Source organism: Gossypium hirsutum, chromosome D01 (genome assembly GCF_007990345.1).
Source record: "Gossypium hirsutum isolate 1008001.06 chromosome D01, Gossypium_hirsutum_v2.1, whole genome shotgun sequence".
In the NCBI taxonomy this organism is placed as follows: Eukaryota; Viridiplantae; Streptophyta; class Magnoliopsida; order Malvales; family Malvaceae; genus Gossypium; species Gossypium hirsutum.
Window position 1 is genome coordinate 27,810,285 of NC_053437.1, and position 23,419 is coordinate 27,833,703.

Genomic DNA, 23,419 nt, shown 5'->3' on the forward strand with positions numbered 1-23,419 from the left:
CGATACTTTTACTTACTACTTTATTGTGTACATTTACACGTCATTCAACATTTTCGTGACAATTATACCGAAATAAGGTGATTTTCCGATCCAAACACTACCTCGGTAGTCTTTATCATAGTCTATGCCATGCAAGCGCCATATAGAGGCGTTGCATTGCATCCATTTGTAATTTAGGCTAATGATAACTAATCCAATTTAAACAAAACTAATTCGCAAAAGTACAAAATGTATATGAACTTCAATTTTTATAAGAATAATTCGAATAAACCTTGCATCAGACGCATGTCCCTATGAGACACATTTTGTGACTCTGAAGCAACATAGAATTGCACGTTCAATTATATCAGTGGATTCGAACCAGAGCTTAAATTTGTTCAATATTCGGGCGACATGAATTCTGTTTCTGAACCAAGGGAATTATTTTTCATAACTAAGTGAGATACAACAATAAATTAACAGACAAGAGGGATTCTCTGTTTTTCTTCAATGTAGAACTTTTATATGAAAACTTACCGGAAAAATAAATGTTCCTCCGATTTTCCAACAAGAGATGAGCCTTTATGCTACAGCTTCACATGACCAATGCCTCCTCTAAATGAACCATAAAGAGGTTGAGATCTTCTAAAGCTGAAGATATCATTGATTTGGATGGTATTTGGTTGAACTGCTTCGCTTTTCTGCGAGTGGTATTCGGCCAAATGTTGGTTCCCATGCACTTGCACGCTAAGTGTTTTCTTTCGAGTTGCACCGACTTTCACATTTTCATTGAAGAATTCTATCAGTTCTTGTTGTGTAAGTTTCTTTAATGCTGCAACCTGTTAGAAACAGATAGTAAAACATTCATCATAGATTAATATTAAACTAAAATGTAGATGAATTTTCTTTCAGTGATTAGAAAATATCGGAAGGATTGACATACCTCAGCTTCTCTCCGATCAAACTTGAGCGTCCCATCAGTGATCTCTCGCCAGTAAAACCGAGATTCTTCCCTTAAATTCTTGTGCTTCTCGAGCTTCATATCAATCAATGCATTTACATTGCTCTGTGTAACAGATTGGAAATTTACGGTTAGAGGACAAACTCTCACTCAAATCCAACCACAGATGAACACAATCGAATCTTGAAAAGAAGAAAAAAAGGAAAACCCCAAAGTCATGAACGTACGAGCTAGCATCAAATGTTACAATGGAATTATAGGAAATAGTTTGAAATCCCTTCATCTACTAAATGCAAAAATACTATGAAATGATGTTCATCAGAAAGGGTTTCTGAATTGTCAAAAGAAGGGAGATCATGGATCACTCTATCACAAATTCTCCAGTAACTCAAACATTATCTAGCAATAAAAAGAAAAAACGAGGAAAAAACAATACTAACCATCTTTCTCAGACTAGGATACCAAAAATGGTAGAATTATGAGAAGATCAATATTATACTATGAAACACTACTACAAAACCCTACAATCTCAATTAAAAACAAAATACATAAAAACCAGAAAAATAAAATTACTTCCAGCAGAAGAACTCTCCATCTTACCTTAAATTCATCATTTGTCATTTCATATAGTTTATTCTCAAACATTTTAAGGAATGCCTCAACTCTCGAATCAATATGTGCAGGACCCTGTTAAGAGAGATTGCCTTCTTACGTTACAGGTACAAGGCAGGAGGTATATACAAAAGAAAGAACCTGCTATTCACCTTTACTGTAGACTGGATAATGAACTGCACCCCGCAGATGCCAGAATCATTCCTAATGAGAAAAAAATTTAAAAACCCTTAGATTTGGCAGACCAATTGAAGAATAAATTAGGGAGAATTTTCCTTTCATACCTCTGCATGAGGACAGTAATGTATCCTAGTTGCTCTACGGATCTAAGCTGATGGAAGGCAGGTTGCTTTGCAACAAGAGCAAAAAGCTGAAGTTTCACATTCAGTATAAAATCATCCTGATGAACCTGACCATTCAAACGTGATATCATCAGAACCAAATAAAGCCTAGATAATCAAGATGCAGCCATAAGCTCATCCACCACAAGCAAACAAGGGAAACAACCACTAAAATAGAAAGAAAAGATATAAGAAGAAGGCTCTTTTTCTTATGTGGGGCAGGGAAGGGAATAACTACATTGTAGCAAAAATCTGGAGTTCCACCTTCCAAGTGCGCAGAAACCACTTTAACCCCTAGACATCCTTTCATTTACAAACAGAAAACACCCAACCATTTTACTTATTCAGAGATGCGTAAATGCAGCCAGAACATTCAACAGGTGCTTGAACAACCAGAGCCTTATGTCACGGGCCGCGGATGACACTTACAGTTACATCTTCTAGAAAGTTATAAAATTTTTAAAAATAAAAATCATGTTAGTGTCTTACTTTCAAAAGAACAAAAAAAATCATGTTAGTGTGATGAATGGAAAGACCATGTGTTTTTTCCTAACATGTTTCACTGGCTGCATATTACAGAATCAGCAGTAGAGGCCAACAGTATTTTCCATAAGAATAGCCTTAAAAGCATATCATCCTCCAGATAATCATACACTGCTTTGAGGAATATCAATGTTGTTTCCAAAATAACAACATATATTTGTTTTGTATTCAACACAAATATGTTTCCTTTTAACGCCTATGTTCATGAAGTTTGACACCACCATAGGAGCCAATAGACAAACATACAAGATTTTTATTTCTTGTGTCCAGCACTTGGTCTCTGGAAAAGTTAAGTCATAACAGGTTGAGTTGAATAAATGAGCAATATAACATCTCAGAACAAAAAAAAATCTTCATAAACAAGAAAAAGCTAAACATCAACACCATGTCATTTCAGAACAAGGTAATAGTTATCTGAACTAAAGCACCAATTATTTAGCAGCAAATATTTTCTTAAATCAAAATGGCATCAATTGGTTAATTCCGAACATGTGGCATTGGTTTCCGAATTTAAGGAAGATCATTGTCTTTATGGAAGATAAAGTGATTCCTGAATGAAAATGCATTAAAGATGGAGTCACCAACAAGCACAATTACCTGAATATAGTGGACTAAGGCAGAATTCTCATCACTTGGATTAAGTCCTTCCTTACTGTAGCAGTAATTCATGCCTCTTTCAAGTTTGACAACTCTATTTGTTAGAAACTGTGATGGAAACAGCGGTCGGCATATAGGGTTTGGACCCTTAAAGAACACATCTTCAACATGCTGAACCATTGATTCCGCCTCCTCGCGTTCAATGTTCCCTGGGGGAGAAATAAATAAAAGAAAAGAATGGCAATTTTTAGAACCAAGCAAGTATGGCTAGATGCAACAAAAATGCAACTGAGGTAGGGAGGGAAGAAAGATATGACAAACCTGCTATGTAACACTCTAGGAAGGCCTGTGAGAGCATCATTGGAGCAAAATTTGTAAGGTCTTCCACATTAAGACGAGGCAAAACATCAAGTCGTTCCACCCAAGGCCTTGTCTGGTCCTTTAGTATTAATGAGCAATAGTACATAGCCTGTTGATAGGGTTGCTGAAACTTGAAATTTTGATAGTCTTTAATTTCCATTTCCTGATAAAAAACAAACAGAATGCAAAGGCAGAACATATGGTTATTAGCAAATTTATTAATTAACAGGAGAAATATAAGAGGGAAAAAAAAAAGGTATTTCTAAGCCACATATGCTCAATTTGATGAAGCAATAAATTCAACTCCAAATAAAAAGGTTTAACTAAAAACATTTAGCAGTCCTATCTTGCAACTTGACAATTAACTACATGTCAGGAGCCTACTCATACACATTTTTTATTTCGATAGAGAGAAGCCAGGCTGCCAAATAAAATTTCTTCTCCTTTTTCTCGTCTTTTTTTCCCCAAAACTGACAGAAAATGATTAAATTTGGATGAACAATGCACCATAACATGGATTATACCTTCAGCTGCTCATCATTTTGGAACGTGAGTAAACTGATCAATGGAGTTCTATTTTAAAACAGAGGTCATAGGTACTAAAGAAACATAAAAAGCTGCAAAAGGACCTTAGGAAACCCTCATCTTCCCTTCAAAGGCATGCTTACAAAGCACCGCATTTGACAGACATGTAGTTGCCTAAGCTGTGGCTACATTTATGCCACTAGTAGCTGTGAAAATTACACAAGTGATACATTATTAAATTGTCCTCATCTATTCGTCAGGGAAAAAATCTTCTACCCTCCTAACACAAATAAAATTTATTGAGAGTCAATGGTAAAGATTACAAAGCCCCTTGCCATGCTACTCACACTGCCTTCTCACTGGTGGCATAAGAATCCCACACGTCTTGAATATATCAAGCCTATGTCTATAAGAGGCTAACTGGAGACTTTCCCATCACCTATTGCTTTCAAAATGGAACCACAATCCAATGTTACAAAATTTTGGCATCTTCTAAGCAAAATTTTCTTCGATGGAAATTATTCCAAGAAATAAGCCTACACTGTAGCGAACAGAAATGTACTTTGAAACTCTACAGGTGATTCCAGGTCTAGGGGCATCAATGATGCCTTACTTTTTAATCATCTTCGAACATGGCTATATATATATTAAACTTAACCAAACAGTATGTAACAAATTCTTCTCCTGCCTATCAAATTTAGACACGACAATGTGATGAATGGACAATGGATGAAACAAATTGTAAATGTCCACAGGACATCTACACTAGATATAAACATCAGAATGATTGTGAGCTCGAAAGGACAAAGTCAAGAAAATCCAAAAACATACATAGCTAACTTGACAAGAGAGGAACAACAAAAGCATTCATTTGGACCTAAATTAAATTTGATTGTTAGTGCCAATTTAGAGGAGAAATAAAAGGTTGCAATATATAAATATCTTATGTAATTAATCTTCAGGCATATTCATTATTTTTTTTTTTATTCTTATTTAAATCAATAAGTAACAAATGATTAAGGCATACAGGAAGGAGAAGAGCATGGAAAAGACAACAGCATACCGACAGTAAATGGCAGTTCTTATTTCTGAAGTGAAAATAGCAAATTATATTGTCTCTTAGTCATTACCTTGATTACTGAAAACCTGTCAGGTTTCACTTCAAATTTAACAATTTTGTCGATTATAGTTTCCAGCAAGATCCTCAGTTTATGATTATAACCAACCAACGTCACCTAAAAGTGAAAACAAAATAAAATGATACCATTTAATTGAGAAATAAAAGAAATGATAAATAAAATACACCACTATGAAGTGTGCACACATGCATATAGAGAAAATGGTTACCACGAAAGAAATTTTTTTTCCTAGGATCTTTCCAAATTATGTATTAGAGCATCCATATCATGCCAATTACATCTTTAATCTAACTTTAGACAAGGCAAACTACAGAAAGGCAGAATTTAGGGTGTGGCACTGTAAATTAATGGTTTATTATGCATGTCAGTACACTTCTCAAGAGTAATAGCATAGAAGCATCTTTCACCAAACAAAGAGATAACAGAGTAGAGAAACATTTGGGTTTTCTTGAATTGGTAGTCCAATGATCTCAATTACCTACTAGCATTCAAAAATTATTTTGCTTCTTTGCCAAAAGAAGAAACATATAAATGTTTTTGGAAGCTAGAAGGTCACTGGTATCATTTTGTCCAAGACAATTTATAAACTGACCCACCAAACCAATTCAATGTGGACAAGTTAGGATCATGTCAGGCACAGGTTAAAATGACCCCAGCAACCCTTCTTAGAAAATTGGCCAAACTCGAGCAACATGGAGCTTTAACATAAAACCCCACCATTCAACTTCTTGGGATAGAAATCTAAATTCTGTCTCTGTTAATATTCTTCGCAAAGATATAATCTTTTTCAATAAGTAATACTTTTAAGACATGTATGTGTCATAAAAATTCATCACCTTATCCATAGATAATTCCCATTTAATTCAAAGAAAAAAAATTATCAGATAGAATCACATCAATGCCACAAAAAGAAAAGAACAAGTACCTCAAAACCACTATCTGTGTGGCTTATGCCATAAAGAAGACCAGCAACCTGAGCATAATAAGCTGAAGAATGCCACAAAAATAAAAAAAGAAGGCATCAATAAAGAAGATAATCCTATTCAAAGGATAAGAACAATCTACTGTCACTATAGAAGGCTTTGCATATCAAATGCTCAACAAAGAGAAAAACAAAAGATGGGGAAGGAGGAAAGCGTAGAATCATACAGGCAAATCACATTAAACCACTATGGCAAAAGCATTGGCATTTGTCATACCATACTCATTCAAGTAATCCAGCAATAACCGTGCAAAAAGATCTCCAAGAACCTCAGTTTCGGGAGAGTTTCCAGCATGGGGACAGTTGAAGTCTATCTTAACATATGCCTTTGGAGTAGAGAACACTGTATCTGGCTTGTACCATAATTTGGAATAGGATGACTTTCTCAATAAAACAGGAAACTTGACCTGTTCCGAAGGATAATCATATGAGAAGTCAGAATGTCTGTAAAAAGAAGGTGATTATACTAAAATCAAATAAGACTCATCAAACCTCCTCTTGTGCATTCTTAATAGATAAGTCTTTTGGTATGAAGACATTAGGTGCAGGTAGATGCAGGTTCTCATTAGGAGCTGAGGACATCCATGCCTGCAGTCAAAGAAGGGTGATGAAGCACCTTTTTTTTTTCAGTAGAATCAAATGACTAGTTCATCCATAGACAACAAACTTATTTTACAAATGTAATTAACATATCATCAGCAAGATCTGACTACAGACCTGAATTTTTGAGGAGCTAACTTTCTCAATGGAATATGCAGTACCATACCATGGCTCAACCTTGTCAGTCAGTCCCTCAAATTTCTTCGACTCCCAGAAGATTCTGTCAAAAAAAAAAGTAGGCTTATCAGAAATAAACTGTATCAGAGCAAAACAGTAACTTCTCGAAACTTATAAGATACAAAAACATTCCTACTATTAAGAGGGAAAAAAAAGACCACTGGAAAAGTTTCCAGATAGCTCCCAGAAACAGTTTGTAATGAGATAAATAAGATTAATAGTAATTGTGTTTAGGAGGAGCTCAGATGACTTAAGGCAAATTCATTTGATAACTTGGTAACCCATTTATTTAGTAACATGTATAATATAATTCACACAAGCACAGAAAAGAAATTTTGGATGCCAAATTTAAGGAAAAGCCTCAAACTAATTAGAGAGAATGATCGTGTTTGAAAATTTATAAGAGTTACAAATGGAGGGCCAAACAAGTCAAGTAGATTTACTTGCATTAAAATGAAGGTAAATAGTGTTGTATCTAATGGGATAATTGAATGCTTCAAATCTTCCAGTTTAACCTTACTCAAACATATACCTGACATTCTCAGGAGAAAGCTCATTTAGTATCTTCTGTATGATGGCTGGATTGAAATCCGAAGGCAATAATGACCCAACCAACCAATCTTTTGGAGGATATATCTGAAAATCACTTTTCAAAATATCAGAGTCAAAGCTTCAACAAGGGATCATCAATATTGAAGGAAATGCACGAACAGAGTGAACAACTTATAGATGGGGGCAGTTGAGACATAGAATGACAGTTTAAAGCAAGTCCTAAAGGCCAAGCTAAACACATGCTAGTTAAATGATCAGCAATTTTCCTTAAAGAAAGCTCTAAAAGGAACTTGACAAGGAACTTAACAAGCATTTAAGAGAGCTACCAAATGAGCTTGAGAAAGATATTGCTTCTGAAACAATCCTTCAGTATCAGGTTTCACACATACAGAACCTCAGGAGTGTCCATCAAGTAATTTGAATTGGTGACCTTTCTATTTCCATAATTGCTTCTAGGTCAATCACAAGTTGCATTACACTTCTTCTAAGGGAAGACTAACATCATCTAGCATAAGGAAAAGCTGTTCCAAATAAGCATAACCATATAATAACATTGAATATCCAGCATATTTTTCCAAACTATACAACATAAAAACACTCAATGGAAAAATAGCCAACTCCTTTTAGCCAGAAGAGACAAGCATATATCTCTCCTAGAGCATGGTAAAACCTAATTATACATATTATGCAACTTCAGGACCAGAGGGATAAGTCACCATGGTCAAACACACGTTTAAGAAATCTCTCAGTAGTCAAACAGCTCTTTTTCATAGAAAACCCTCTCAAAACACCATACAAATTAGGACATTCATGAACAGTTGTTTAGTTTTGCTCAGTAGGAATGACGTGAAGAGGAAAGATGGAATGATGGATTAATTTTTTTCTTTTGGATTGGAAAACTTTAAAGCTAAGGTCAAAATCCCATAACCAGAGGTGTTTTACAGCATAGATCTGATTAAAAAAAACTTTCCCTTCCATCTCCCACCAAGAGAAGCCTAGAAGGGATATTTCTAGTTAATTGCCACGATCCAAGAAACATCTAAACAACTCAGCTTCATCCAGGTTTTCTCTATTTGGACAGAAGAGCTAGATTAAGTCTAATGTAGCATCCTTAACCCTACACCCAGTCCTTAGGCCACCAGCTATGGTTGAGTTACCTGATATTACACCATGCTAACCTTTAAAAGAAGAAATGTATTTGGAGAAGAAAAAAGTGTAAAACTGTATGATAAAAATGCAGAAACTTACTCCAAAATCTGAAGAACCCAAGTGAGAGAAAACTATAATATCATATGGCCAATGTGTTTTGGTGAATTTAAGGCAATTACACTTTGAATTTTCATAAGCTGAATTCTTCAAGTTTTGTGGAGTTTTTGAGCCAATTTATTATTCTATTTTTACCAGAAAAAGATGACTAAACATCATTTTGACTTTTCATAAGCTGAATTTTTCAAGTTTTGTGGGGTACATTATCAGCCTATCTGTCTTGTCTCTTCCATTTGATTCTTTACCACAGCCATATTCTTCTTTTGAAGGATAATAATGGTTTAATTCATAGAACAACATTTAAATAGTGCACTCTCTTCAGTCCTATGAAACTTTTAATAAAACCTCAGTATCTTGTAGTGTCTGTTTTCATTGTGTTCTTCCTAATTCCTCTACTTCCACGCTAAACACCTATTCCCGCATGTACCTCAAATGTGTATGTTATGGATTAAACAAAGTCCTCATGAATAGATTTGGATTTAACATGCGACCACTTCAAGTTGCAATAGACTCTTCAATTCCATTTTGCAAGTGGTACATAAAATAGAAAGCTGTGATATTATTAGATGATGGTTATTCCAAGTTCCGTTAACATCAAGTGGTAAAAGCCATTCAAATAGTCAAAGTAAATTTACCATTCAAAGACATTGAGTTGCCTCAGTTACCTCTATTACACACCAAATATATAACAGAACATGTAAAAACATGTTTCATTTCATGTCATCAAATATACAAAATAATCCTTTCTTTCCATTCATTGTAATTAAAGTAGCAAAACCAAGAGTAGCATGAAACAAAAGAATACAGAACTATAAGTGAAAATGACATCAAAACACTAACGGTAAAACCCTTAAAGAAAAAATTTCAAGCAATAAATGGGGGTTAAAAAGAGATGAAAGGGATGTAATTGAATTACCTGCATGTTTGATGAAATATTTACAACATAGTCGATAGGAGAGATTTTGTCCTGATAGTGAAATCCTGTCTCGCAAACAGCTGATAGCTTCATTCACAAATTAAAGTATCTTAGAATCATTAATATAAAGAGATACCGCCCACCACTAAATCAAACCATCGGTGCACATAAGCATAAATTGACACATTGAGCAAACTCTCCACATGAATTCTGACTTGCCCAACGTGCCTATGGATATGAAAGCTGATCAAGTCTTCTTACACTTGTTCATATGTTTTTATAAAAAAGGGGGGGGGGGTGGGAGAAAACCCCACAAAGAGATCCAAAATTATAAACATGAAAGTTTTCACTTCTATTACCCAAAAATTAACCAAATTAGTCATAGGGTAATCAACTGATTTTTGACTGCAAAAGAATTGCAATAGAATAAATTTCCCCCAAAAAGAGTGCCAATCTGATCTTGTATTATTATTTTATAAATTTAGGTTGCTTTCATGTCAAAGGCAAAACCGTAGTTCCTTAATTTTAGTGCACTAGGTTTAAGCTGTTGAGAGTAGATTATTTGAGTTACATTTATTTTCTTGGAGACCAAGCTGGTTACATGGTTCTTTTATCAGAAATGGTTTAAATTAGTTCAGAAATCATTGAAACACCACTCATTTAGATTTCACTGTGCTTTCAATTAGTAAAGTTATGATTCCTAGCTAAAGATACTTTCTCAATCTCAATCTTCATGGTCACAAACACATTTCCCCCATATTCTGATATTAACTCCCTCCCTTTCTCCTGACTTCTCTCCTTTTCTAGCTTACCCATATATTTAAATCAAATCCCATAGAAAAAAAAAACCCCACTCTCTCACTACAATCTTCTTGGGATACTGTTACTGCTCATAGCATAAAACCTCTGCCTCTAAACTGTAATTAACTTTCTTCTTAGTAGCCTTAGTCACGTTCCTTTCTATTACCCATCAACCCTTATCCTTGCCATAGTTTAACATAATTCCCATAAGCCAAAAAGTCAATGACAAAATAAATCCGAATCTTCTTTTTTCCCCCTGCCAAACAAGTTAAATCTAAGAGAGAAACATTTCCTCTAAAGAGGTTATAAACAAGCCAATAATCACAAATCAAGACATTTGTTTTTTACAAGATCTAATAAACAGCAGTATATTATCAATCAAAAAGCAGTCTTTGTGGGTAAGTTAAAATAGACATATGATCACACACAAGCAACAAAGACATATTCAAATGATGATAAACAGTCACAATGAATGGTCAACAACTCCTAAAAGAATTAATTTAAGTATAATATATGCATACCTCATCGAATATCCATTTACAAACGCCAGATTGCTGCAACAGCTGAATATATTTAAATAGTAACCCAACTATGTCTTGCATGTTATCTGAAATTTACTCAATGGAAAACAATATTAGTCAAGTTAAAAGACATCATTTTTTCCCACACAAACTTTACAAGCCTTTGTAATATTTACCATTAAATAAGGCCCCAATGATCATATCAAACACCATATGATATAAGAGAGGATGTTTATGAAAATAAAAACTAACCCTGGCCAGCATCAGTAAGATCAATTACAACGTTGAAGAAAGAAAACTCTGAAGTCCATTCACCTTCACCAGCAGACAATCCAGTAGCCCATCCTAAAAGGTTCCATACATATGCATATACAAAATTCACTAAATATACACATGATAAAGACATATGATGTCCTTAGACATATATAAATAAATATGCATATGCAAATATACATTATGTATTCCTTCCTCAATCATCGAGATGAAATGAACCTTTAAAGAGAAGTGAAGCATATGGAATAAACTAAATATTCAAGTAAAGAAGCACATTACTTTTAGGAACAAGTAAAAGATAAACAAATACTCCGATAAAATTTGTCGTAATGATATAAGATCAAAAGGCCAGTCTAAGACTAATAACAAGGCCAATGATTGAGTTCGGTGTAACAAATGCAGTAACGCCAATGAATTGAAAACACAATCATAAAATGAAAAAAGAAATTGTACTAATAAAACCATTTATTATTTACTTTTCCTATGAAGTAGGGTCAGAGTCCATAAACCCATTTACATGACAACTTCTTCCGACTAGGTTCTTTTACACACGTGTACTCCATCAGACCGACTTCTATCTTTCACATTTTAAGATGCCTCAAATTCTTTAATATTTCATGTTGTTTAATATTATCTACTTTACCCATATAATGGATAAGCATGAACTGGGATTTTTGTATATGAGAACCAAACTGCATTTAACCTGGATTTTAAGAGGACGCATCCTAAATATTAGGGAGGCATGAATTTTGAGATTTCTAAAGCATATAATGACATGTGCAACCTACCCGATTTTTTCAAGACATAAAATAAAGATCCTTCTCCTTCATGGCCAATAAGATGACCAAGATACCTGCATGGTCCTTCTTTGTAATGAAGAATGCTGGGAGTTATTGGCCATACAATCCTTAATTTATGGCCTTGTTTTATTGGAACAGCTCTGACAAGAATCTGCAAATTGAAGAGAAAAAAAACAAACAGAAAAGAAACCAGCAAAAAAAAAAAAGTCTCTTAGAACATTGAACCTTGCAGAAGAGTATTCTCTCTTTGCTTAAAACTGTGACAAACATAAGATGATGATGCATAGGCAACATCACAGCACTGTATACCTCAAGGTGTTCCGATGTGCAAGGCTGACCAGGAAACTGGAAACGGCTTCTATCAGAGTTTCGAATTTCCTGGAACTTGTCCTCCACCAGACACTGAATTTTATCAAGGCTTTCTGAAATTACAGAACAAAGAAATTATAATTTTGATGATTCAAAGAAAAATAGCAACAGCTTCTTTTCTTCTTACCAAAATCAGAGCCCTTAAGTTACTGGAAAATTTAGTTACCAACCTTTTGAATAAACAACCAGATGCATGAGGTTGGCTGAATATTTGTCTTCATAGAATTTAAGGAGTTCTTGCCTTGTGTCTACTCCCTTCGCTTTTGGTCTAACATCCAAAGTATCCCAATTCCCTATATAGGAACAAGTTACTGATAAGCATAAGAATATAGTTATAGAGTAGTATCAATTCTTTCTTTACAAGTTCAAAACACAAAGGAAGATGCCAAAAGGAGAAGAGGCAAACTGTGATAGAGATAAGGGAAATAAAATTCATACACACCCAATAGAATAAAAGAAGAAAAAAGAGAAAGCCAAAGAAATTATTTGAGAAAGAAACAGATGCATATGTATCTCAAAATTAAGATCCAGTACAAGAACCGATCCTTGCATATTTAAGGAATACTGAAAAACAGGAGCATATGCAAAAAGGAAGTAAAGTAAGTAAATTGAGCACTTAAATCTAATCCATCCAAGTCCAGATAAGAGTAGGAAGATATTAGCATCTGTCAGGGGAATAAGTATCTCAGAATCAAAGACATCCAGACAGAACTGTTGGCAAAATAAAAAATGTAGAAATGCTAAATTAAACATCATCAACTCCAGAATTGGGTTTTTATTGCAGAACTTCTCATTCAATTTTCTGATAATTAATATCCAATATCACCAGCCAACAAAGCCCCAGTTCTAGTGGCAAGGTTGTTGTTTTAATTGGTACCAATGGCCAGGGTTTAAAACTCCGCAACCCATCTCCCTCCCACAAAATTTGAAATGATCCAAAAGGAAATATATATCCAATATCCAATATCAGTAGGTTAATTGATTGACTATAAAGCAGAAAGTATACCCTATAACCTGCTTAGGCAAGAATTCAATTTAACAGAAGAGGGGAGAGAGAAAAGATAAAGGGAAGAAGGAAGGAAGATCAACTAGGAAAGGTTTTTAACCTGTGCTGAATTTATGATATGGATGACTTTCCAAGCTTAGATGTTTCTGAAGCTGCATAGAAGGAAAAATTAAAACCAGATAGGAATACATCTAAAAGGTTCACCATTGAAGATATTAACATGAACTCAAATGAGATGGATTAGGTAGTAAGTGCAAACTAGTACAAAATAAAAGTTCTGAATCAATTTGATCACCACCAATACCCATAATCCATCAAAATTTTCTTCTACTCAACTAAAAGCAAGAAACACATTCTCATTTATTTTCAAGAAAGACAAAGATTGGGAAGTTTCTAAAAGTTTGCTAATTTTTCCAACAATCATCAATTCTTAATTAATTTTAATAGCATAAATCAACCACTTGAGATGATTAGATTGCATTCAAACTCACAAACAATTGCTCAAATACGAACTGCAACCCAGTGTGCTTAGTAATCACAAGTCTCTCTCTCTCTCTCAAAATAGCAATGAAACCACAATAACCATGCACACCATAAACCCTTAACAGGACAAGAGGAAACAATTGATGAATAGCCCTTAATGACAGGGTATATCCAATCATCCTCATCTATCAATATCAAAGGATGAAAGAACACTTCCACACATAAGCTCAGTTCCCCACTTTGAGGAATCAATCATGTTAGTAAGTGACTTGTTTCCCTGTGAATTCCAGCCAAAGACCAAATTAGTATTAAATGAGAATCTAAACTTCACAAGCACATACAGATATGGAATTTTCAACAGTAATTTATGGAAAACATTACAAGATGTTCCTAAGACAATAGTTTTTGGGCTTTGGTTTTGATCATTAAAGCAAAAGTGATAAAAATTAACACCATAAAAAGCATTGACGGGAGAGGACTCACAAACAATATTAAAGTTGCAATTGAGGAATAGGGGATCAATTCCAGGTTCCATTTCTTCCAGAAAAAATTGATTAACATTTTTAAATAGCAAGGGTGATTCAAAAAAAAGAAAATAATACCTGGTTCATTCTCCATGCATCGGACAGTAAATTTTTCTGGTTCTCTAGAAAGAGAGAGAATAGTGTTGATTAATTATAGATTAAAATAGAGGAAATCCATGTGTAAAGTAAACCAAGAACCAAAAGCTAACCAGAATCGACAGCTTTAATTTCCCTCATGGTAGCATCAGCTGACATCAATGGTTTGATGAAGAACTGTGCGAACCTAGAGAGCAAGTGACAGGAAAACACCCAATCTCACATACATTAAATGAACATTGATGAAAATAAGAGCTAAAGAAAGACCGCACAAACAACATCTACCGGTCCAAAGCCTCTTCAAAGCAATCAGTGTTGACATCAAAATAATAGTTGGTCATCTCAGAAGCTGTGAAGGCGTTTGTGCTGCCTCCATGCTGTAAATCAGGAAAAAAGAACTACGTAAATTTAAATCAAAGGAATACTATTGAAAACAAGTCATACAAATAATTTTACTTCACTATAAGCCTCTTGTTTTATGGCATCTCTTCAAAAATTTTGAAGTTAATTTTATTCAAAGTTAGCTAACAATAATCAGTTATTAGATCACATACATCTTACAGGAATCCTTTCAAATTTGATGTTCAATTGGTTTAAGATTAAGATTTCTTATCTATTATATGTATTTCTGTGATTATAGTATTATTGAAATATTTTGGCAAAAAAAGATACCAAGAATTTGTAATCACCCCTTTTATTTATGCTACAAAAATAATCTTGATGCTTTTATAGTTTAAAAGGTTTGTATCAATAAAACATCTTTTGATGTGCTTATCTATTATACAGTTTTATACATCAATAACGCCCAATAACTGATCCAAATACCTGACCTAATAAAGGCACAGTAATTGTAATGGCATGACTATTTAGGTGTGATGCAAGGTGACTATGCACTTAGTAAGCAACACTAGAGATACTAAGAACCCTAACCCCTCTCAAACTTGGGATTTTTCTTTTTCCTTTCCTTTCTTTACAATTTCAATCTACATACTTATATAGCAAGTTAGTAATAAAAACATGAAGAACTTTAACTTTATTAAAAGTAACCATTTAAACTGCACGCATCAATAGATGACCATACTGCATTTAAGAAGAGCAATACCTCTGTTATATACTTTGAGTAGCTATCTTCCAAGGGATACTTCTTACTAGCATAAAACAGCATGTGCTCTGCAAGGAAGGACGACATGTTAAACATAAAAAAACTAAGTAAAAATCATAACTATCCCACTACCATGCAATTCTTGTTCATTTGCTGGAGCAGAGTTATTTCAACAATTAAATCAATGTACAGAAACAATAATACCACCAAAAATAATCATAAATTCGATAAGATCATTTTGAATTATTTACGAAAAGGGAAGTTGAACCCAGAAATAATAAGCTTACTTTTACTGACCAAAAGAATTTTTGTAATCAGCATTAATGGCATATATTAGTGAGCTATACAGATTACAAAATTTTAGCCCGTTCAGATTATTTAATAACACTATGAGGAACAGAATTACTAAAGTCGCATACTGTTAAAATTTAAACTATAAAAGGAACAAAAAATTTCCAGACAGTTCACAAATACAAATGGAAGATAAAATAAACGGATGAAAAGGATAAGCAATACCAAGAAAATGGGCAAGGCCTTCGAGGCCGTCAGGGTCACAAAAGGAACCGACACCCACATTCATAGAAGCAGCACACTGTAACATCAAAAAACAAAGAAATTAGAAAGAAAGAAAAAAAAAGAAAGGTTCATAATAGTAATGGATTTGCTAATGAAATGAAAGTGAAGAAGGAATTGAAAAATTAATTTGCCTTGTCGGTATCGAGATCGCTGATAAGAAGAACTTGAAGGGAATTTCTAAGGACGATCCTCCGATACTCTCTTTTGTCAATTCTGGGCTTTAAAATCTCCACATCTTCTCTCCCGACCGCCATTTCTCAGTTCTCTGCTTTTTTATGTTTGGATTTTTTTTGTTTTGGATGATTTTGAGTTTGGTTATGGAAAGTGGAAGAGAAGATAGACTTACTGTTTTGCTATTTCCAGGCTTGATAAAGACGTTTTTAAGGACAGAAAGAGGAAGATTCCTAGTTCCTTTCTATATATTTTTTCCGAGAAAATTAAAATATATCCAGTTCTTTTTTCGGCCATCAATATATCCAATTCTTTGTTCTTTTGGGCCTTCTATATATTTATCCTCCTTAAATTTGAGATGCTTTGTGTGATTGGGCCAAATTGAGTTTATGGATTAGGTTTTAGATTTGGTCCGGGCATATCAATCAATTCATTATTTTAATTATATTCGAATTTCAAATAGAGTTAGAAGCGTATACACTTGTTTTTTGTTACTAACTATTACGGCCACAATACTAGAATGTAGTAGCATTCCTAGCATCAATTTCTAAACGCACTATTTTTATTACAATTACACTTTGAGAATAACATTCCATATTGAGAAACTTATGGAGCTAATTTTGGTAACAACATTCCATGTTGTAAAGGTTAAGGAGTTAACCTTGGAAATGACCTTCCATGTTAGAAAGGTTGTAAAGTTCACATTAGGAACTACATTTCATATTGAGAATGTTGTGGTGCTAACCTTAAGAAGATTGATAGGATCTTTACGTTTGCTCCACCATTAGGATGTTGAAAAGCACATTTTGGAGGACTCAAATATGAACATTGTTAAGAAGCATGTTTCTTAACCTTTCAATGAAACATATGTGCTCCTCTCCCCTCTCATTGTTGAACAAATAGTGCTCTTGCACTTAATAGTGCAAGTAGCACTCTCCTTTTAACACTCCTTACCCAACTTGATCGCCTAGTCCAAACTACAGGATTCTAAAGTTGTCGTCGGAGTAACTACAATCATTTAACATTCAATCCAAAGCATAATACATGCAAACATAAGCATTTCAAGAAATAGATATGATATACAACCTTTCTCGAGTCTTATACAAGCCTATGTATGCTCTTAAAGTTAGCCCGAGATCGAACGAGGATCAATTTGTAAAAGTTACAAAACTTTGAGTCGACATTGCGACATGACATACTGACTTGGCCTCGTCGTGACAACGAGGTTCCTCGTCACATCATGACCTGAAGTCCAAAGCTCGTCGCGACGACCATCACCTACATCGCAACGTGGACTTTGATTTAGGTAAGATTTAAAGCCATTTGGTACCTATTTCATAACTACCACACAATCTATAAATTTTGTGCACAAAACACTTAACTTTAAATGCACCAAAACATTCCAATTACATACCAAAACAATCCATTTAATCATTTACAAGTTTTGCAAGTTGGCAATCTACAAGGAAATGGGAGATAACGGAGTAAGCATATTGAATGCTTAGTAAGTTTATAGAAATTTACTTACCTTGTGTCGCAAAATTTTCGAATGATGTGCAAGTGTACACAGTCGTCAACAAGTAATAAAGTAGTAAGTAAAAGTATCGTCTCCACAAGGACTGTATAGACAATTATTGTGAAATTTATCACTTAACAAGTTGGTGATTAAAATTAATTAAGAGAAGTTTGAACTAACTAATTAACTTAACTAAAAATCAACTATGTATGCTAAAAAATTAACGACTAGTGTAAACACAGAGTAATAAGCAATAATCCACAAGTTTTAATTACTATGGCATAAAAGATTTGTCTTCTTTAACTTAGAATTACTTAAACAATGCTAATGATGTTACGAAAGAATTCCATGGCAACTCGGCTATTTATTAACCCATGAAGTCACACTTATTTAATTATTAAGTTTTCTTAGCATATGTCTATGTTCAATCAACTTAGTAATTTTCATAAGTAGACATCAATTTATGTGAGGTAACAGTAATATTTCTATACTGAAACAATTTAATCACACTAATACTAAGGTTATACAAGGTAATAAATTTCATTCGGTATTATGACTAATTTGACCTAATTACAATATGGTTTTTATTTAATAATGAATTCAATTGCATCCCTACATTTATAATTCATGAATAATATGTTCATGATTTTATCTGAATGAATAAGCAACTAAGCCACATAACATCATTAACAAAATTTTAATAATCTAAGCTAAAAGAATGCAATCAATCTAACATAAACAGAGTTAAGACATTATAATCAAATCTAAAGTAGAAATATATTTAGCAATCATGTTCATAAATCTAAAGATGCAATCAATCTAACATAAACAGAGTTAAGCCATTATAATCAAATCTAAAGTAGAAATATATTTAGCAATCATGTTCATAAATTTAGAACAAAATAAAAAGAATTGAGGGAAAGAAACTAGAAGAGAAATCCAGTGTTTCTCCGTTGCACAACTTGTATTACTTTTCCTCATTCCTTCTGCTTTGCTCTTTTGCACAATTGCCTTCAAGATACCGAATTTTTGCTGCTCACAAGAACTTCTGAAATACTCCTTACAACTATTGAGTTGCTTTCTCAAATGGGAAGTGAAAAAAGAGAATGGGAGAAGAGATGGTGAGTGAGGGATGAGTGAAATGAGTGAATGACTAGAGGCTATTTATACTTGTAGAGGCTGGCTATTTTTAGCAAATGAAAGCCTTGAAAATCTCTCTTTACATGATTGGCCCTTGCTTTAAGGAAAGTGGGTGGATGACTTTTCTATTTTTAGCTTGATTCATTGGAAAGAAAACTTGAAAAGAGGAGGAGAGTTGGATGGTCACATGTGGGATTTCTGTGGCTGATTTTAAATATTCTACCAAACCTTGGCTGGCTGATTTGGGCACCTCTATGGACGATTGGGTCTTCTCCTCCTTAGTGGACAATTTGGGCTTCTATCTCCTTAGTAGGCTTTTCCTTTTGCTAACCCAATTCTTAAGTTGGGTCAAGAAAATTTCCAATGTAACACCCCTTACCCGAGACTATTACTGGAGTTGAGCATGGGGCGTTACTTGACTTAACTTATTAGTTCGGGGCATAAAACTTTGCTTTTAAAATTTATTTCACTATTCACCATAATGCTGTGCACCTGCGCAGCAGTCACTAATTTAACTATAACTCGAGTTACAAAACTCGAAATTTAGATCCGTAAATTTTCCCTGAACCTAGACTCATATATTATCTTACCATAAAATTTTTAGAATTTTTGGTTTAGCCAATTAGTACAGTTTATTCATTAAAGTCTCCCCTGTTTCACTGCCTGATGGTTCTAACCTTTATTCACTAAAAATCAATTTTCTCATCGTATGATTTTCATATGGTGTTCTCACTTATTTGTACAGAAACTAGACTCACTAAGGAATCTATAAATATAAATTATAACTCATAATTATTTTTTTACAATTTTTAATGATTTTCTAAAGTCAAAATAGGGGACTCCAAAAACCATTCTGACCCTGTCTATCCAAAATTCAAATATCTCAGAATATAAAATTCATTTACCCACACCGTTATTTTTCTATGAAAATGACTCGATAAGATTTAATCCTATATATTATTCACTTTCTAATTCATTTTATACTATCCCTGGTGATTTTTCAAAGTCACATCACTGCTGCTGCCCCAAAACTGTTTCATTGCAAATTTTTACTATTTCATAATTTCTAGGTATAAACTATCACCTAGGCATTCATAATACCAAACATATTCTTACTTAGCCATTTTAATAGCTAAACATTATCACATATTTACACATCATCCTTTATCAATATCAAAAGGACATACATTCAAAATGACTAAGTCCCTATACATGCCATAACTCAAACATTGATCATCATAAAATACCGAGTTGTTGTTGTTGATAGTGTGAGCGCTCTCCGGCGTCTTTAAGATCCCCAAATTAGCTTTGAAATACTATAAAAGAAGGAAAATAAAAGAATAAGCATAAAGCTTAGTAAGTTTAAAAGAAAATAAATAACAACATTTAACACAAATAATTATACTCAAATGTCATGATCTTTAATTTCCTCTTTACTTACTCTCTTACTCGTTCACTTACTTGTTTACTTAGATAACTCATGATTATAACTTACTCTTCTCTTGCTGAAATGTTGGTACTCAATTGATAATATAATATGTTCTTAACTCTTATAACTCACCTGAATTTGCTATTTATGCTTTTACCTGAACTTTCATGGAACATAATTTGTTTACTAGCTTGTTGAGCCACATTGGAATAATAAGGATACTTGGGTCTCTTTTCTGATAATAACATGCCAAATCCATGTCCCAAACATGGTCTTACATGGGATGTTTCTTGTACTGCCAATGCCATATCCCAGATATGGTCTTACATGGGAGTTCTCATATTGGTGCCCATGCCATGTCCCAGACATGGTCTTATGGGGGACCTCTCATCTCGGTGCCAATGCCATTTCCCAGACATGGTATTACATGGGACCTCTCATAACCTCAATGATGCCAATGCCATGTCCCAGACATGGTCTTACATGGGATCTCTTTACCCAAATGTCATGACATTTGTATCTGATACATTCCTAATGTTTCAACGGGACTTTTTAATACTAATTCTCTATCGTCTCATACTTGAGTCAACATTAAATAATTTCATAAAATAAATACATAATTGCTGGAAAATAGCAGCATTAATAATAATTATTGAAATATTGTATTTATTTACCGTAAACTTACATCGGTACAAAATATGGCCAAATCTATCAACTTAGTCTTCAACCTTTTTCTTTCCTCTATCTAACCCCGAATTTCGTTCTTCTTGATCTATAATATCAAATTTAGTTTATTTAATACTCACATTTATCAAAACAGCCCTTGACTCTAACTTTGGAAAAATTACGATTTTACCTCTAAACTTTTACATATTTACACTTTTTCCCCAAAGCTCGGAAATTAAACTTCATCTCGTATTCTTATTTTTATAACATTCTGAAAATTTTTCTCTTCTATGGTAACATCAAAATTCCCATTCTAACACTTACTTATGAACATTAGGTATTTTTACCGATTATGTCGTTTTACTTGTTTTCACTTAAAATCGCTGAGCACAAATCATTTAACATAATTTAAGACTTCATATTCTACCATAAACATCAAAATAAACACATTTCACCTATGGGTATTGTTCCAAATATGAACCCTAGGTTAAATTATTGCTAGAATAAGCTAAATCAAGTGACCGGGGCTTCAAAAACGTAAAGAACATTAAAAACGGGGCTTGGAATCACTTACTATGGAGCTTGGAAGCTTGAAAACCCTAACTATCACTACACCAAAATAGGCTTTTAGCGGCGCTTTTTTAGGCCTTTAGCGGCGCTAAGTATTTGCGGCGCTTTCACCACAAACGCCGTTAAAGACCAGGACCTTTAGCGGCGCTTTTCCTACAAACGCCGCTAAAGACCAGGACCTTTAGCGGCGCTTTTCCCACAAACGCCGCTAAAGACCAAGACCTTTAGCGGCGCTTTTCCCACAAATGCCGCTAAAAGATCATGACCTCTAGCGGCGCTTTTCCAACAACGCCGCTAAAAGACCATGACCTCTAGCGGCGCTTTTCCATATATTCCTCCCCCTTGTGAAATTTGACCAAGGCTTGAAGATGAGCACAATTTGCCATCTTTTTCCCTTTTAATTCATTTTAATTACCAGATTACCAAAATACCCCTAACTTAAAAATTTCCTATTTCACTTATCTCATCTCCATTTTTGTCCATAACTTAACCAATGGTCTAATTACCATATAAAGACCTCCATTTAAAATTTCATAACAATTGGACACCTCTAACATGTAGAACTCAACTTTTGCACTTTTTACAATTTAGTCCTTTTGACTAAATTGAGTGCCCAAACGTCGAAATTTTTGAACCAAATTTTCACGAAATCATTCCGTGGAATTGTAGGCCATAAAAATATAGTAAAAATAAAATTTTCCTCATCAGATTTGTGGCCCCGAAACCGCTGTTCTGGCTAGGCCCAAAATCAGGATGTTACATCCAAGGTCCAATATTTCTTTAATTGGGCATCCAAAGCTGACCATAAATCAACCCTCTTCTACATGGCTTATGTTGTGAAAATGCTGCAGCGTTGAGCATTAAAAGGTGAGCTTCAAGACCAACTTTTCTTCTAGTGTATCATCTAACTCAAAAATTGCAAAAATAATGTGTTTTGGTGTATAAAATGATCAAATTAGCAAATTCATCTTAGTATAAGCTAATAAGACAAAATTATAACAAAAACTCCAAAATTTGTTATCAAACACTGAAATTTGCATGAATTACTAGTTTAAAAGTGCTGAAGATAACTCTATATTTTAGAGTTATCACACCCCTAAACTTAATTCATTGCTTATCCCGGGTAATGGAACTTTATAGAGGCAAAAACACATAATTGTAACACACTAAGCATAATTAATTCTTCATTTGGTCATGCATCGGTGAAATCATACTCAAATTAAATTTCGCAAATATGCAACTCAAGTATGTACATTTTCCAAATTTTCTTAAGTATTCGAGTGTTATAAAATTTATGGATTGAATTCATTCTCCTCATGAATGTACACTAAGTTCTTTCCAATCAATTTTTGTTTCCTTCAAGTAATGTTAAGCAACAATGCTAAAGTTTAAATTATGTCTTCATATGTTGAGCTCAGTAAGTCCTCTCCACTAATGTAGTAGGCATAAAAATCTAAATCAATAGGTCATTATTATGGTTGTAATGTGGTTTAGGCCAAGGTAGGAAAAAGATATATAATTTTTAGACTAAAACCTTAGACTTAGCTTACCTCGGACCTTCTAAATGCAATTATCCACAAGAACACCAATTTCTTTTCAATTTGTGTACACATTCTCTTTGTACATCTTTTTTCAACAACTGAATTTTTTAAACATATATATATTTTTGCTCAATCGATATAAAAATGACAAATATAGAAATACGTTAGAAAATACCAACCTCTTTCAAAGACAAAAACATTACAAAAACTCTTAGAGTAATCTTTTACTTTGAAATACACTCGACCTGTGACAATCAACATCAACTCAAACCAAAACTAATTAAC

General features: G+C 33.8%; 1 protein-coding gene across 1 annotated transcript; it reads right to left on the reverse strand.

The window, feature by feature from the left end:
* Positions 1-231: 231 nt before the first annotated feature.
* LOC121213639 (insulin-degrading enzyme-like 1, peroxisomal) lies at positions 232-16,542 on the reverse strand. Its single transcript, XM_041086503.1, has 26 exons — positions 16,233-16,542; positions 16,042-16,117; positions 15,526-15,593; positions 14,709-14,800; positions 14,537-14,610; positions 14,406-14,449; positions 13,421-13,472; positions 12,485-12,607; positions 12,255-12,367; positions 11,934-12,096; positions 11,125-11,217; positions 10,873-10,958; positions 9,551-9,637; positions 7,349-7,452; positions 6,757-6,859; positions 6,532-6,627; positions 6,257-6,446; positions 5,983-6,044; positions 5,049-5,153; positions 3,355-3,556; positions 3,034-3,242; positions 1,837-1,961; positions 1,705-1,756; positions 1,541-1,627; positions 923-1,045; positions 232-818 (listed from the first exon to the last, which is right to left on the reverse strand). Exons 1-26 carry the CDS (start codon positions 16,353-16,355, stop codon positions 567-569), a joined length of 2,904 nt encoding a protein of 967 aa, XP_040942437.1. The 5' UTR covers positions 16,356-16,542; the 3' UTR covers positions 232-566.
* Between the last annotated feature and the right edge of the window lie 6,877 nt (positions 16,543-23,419).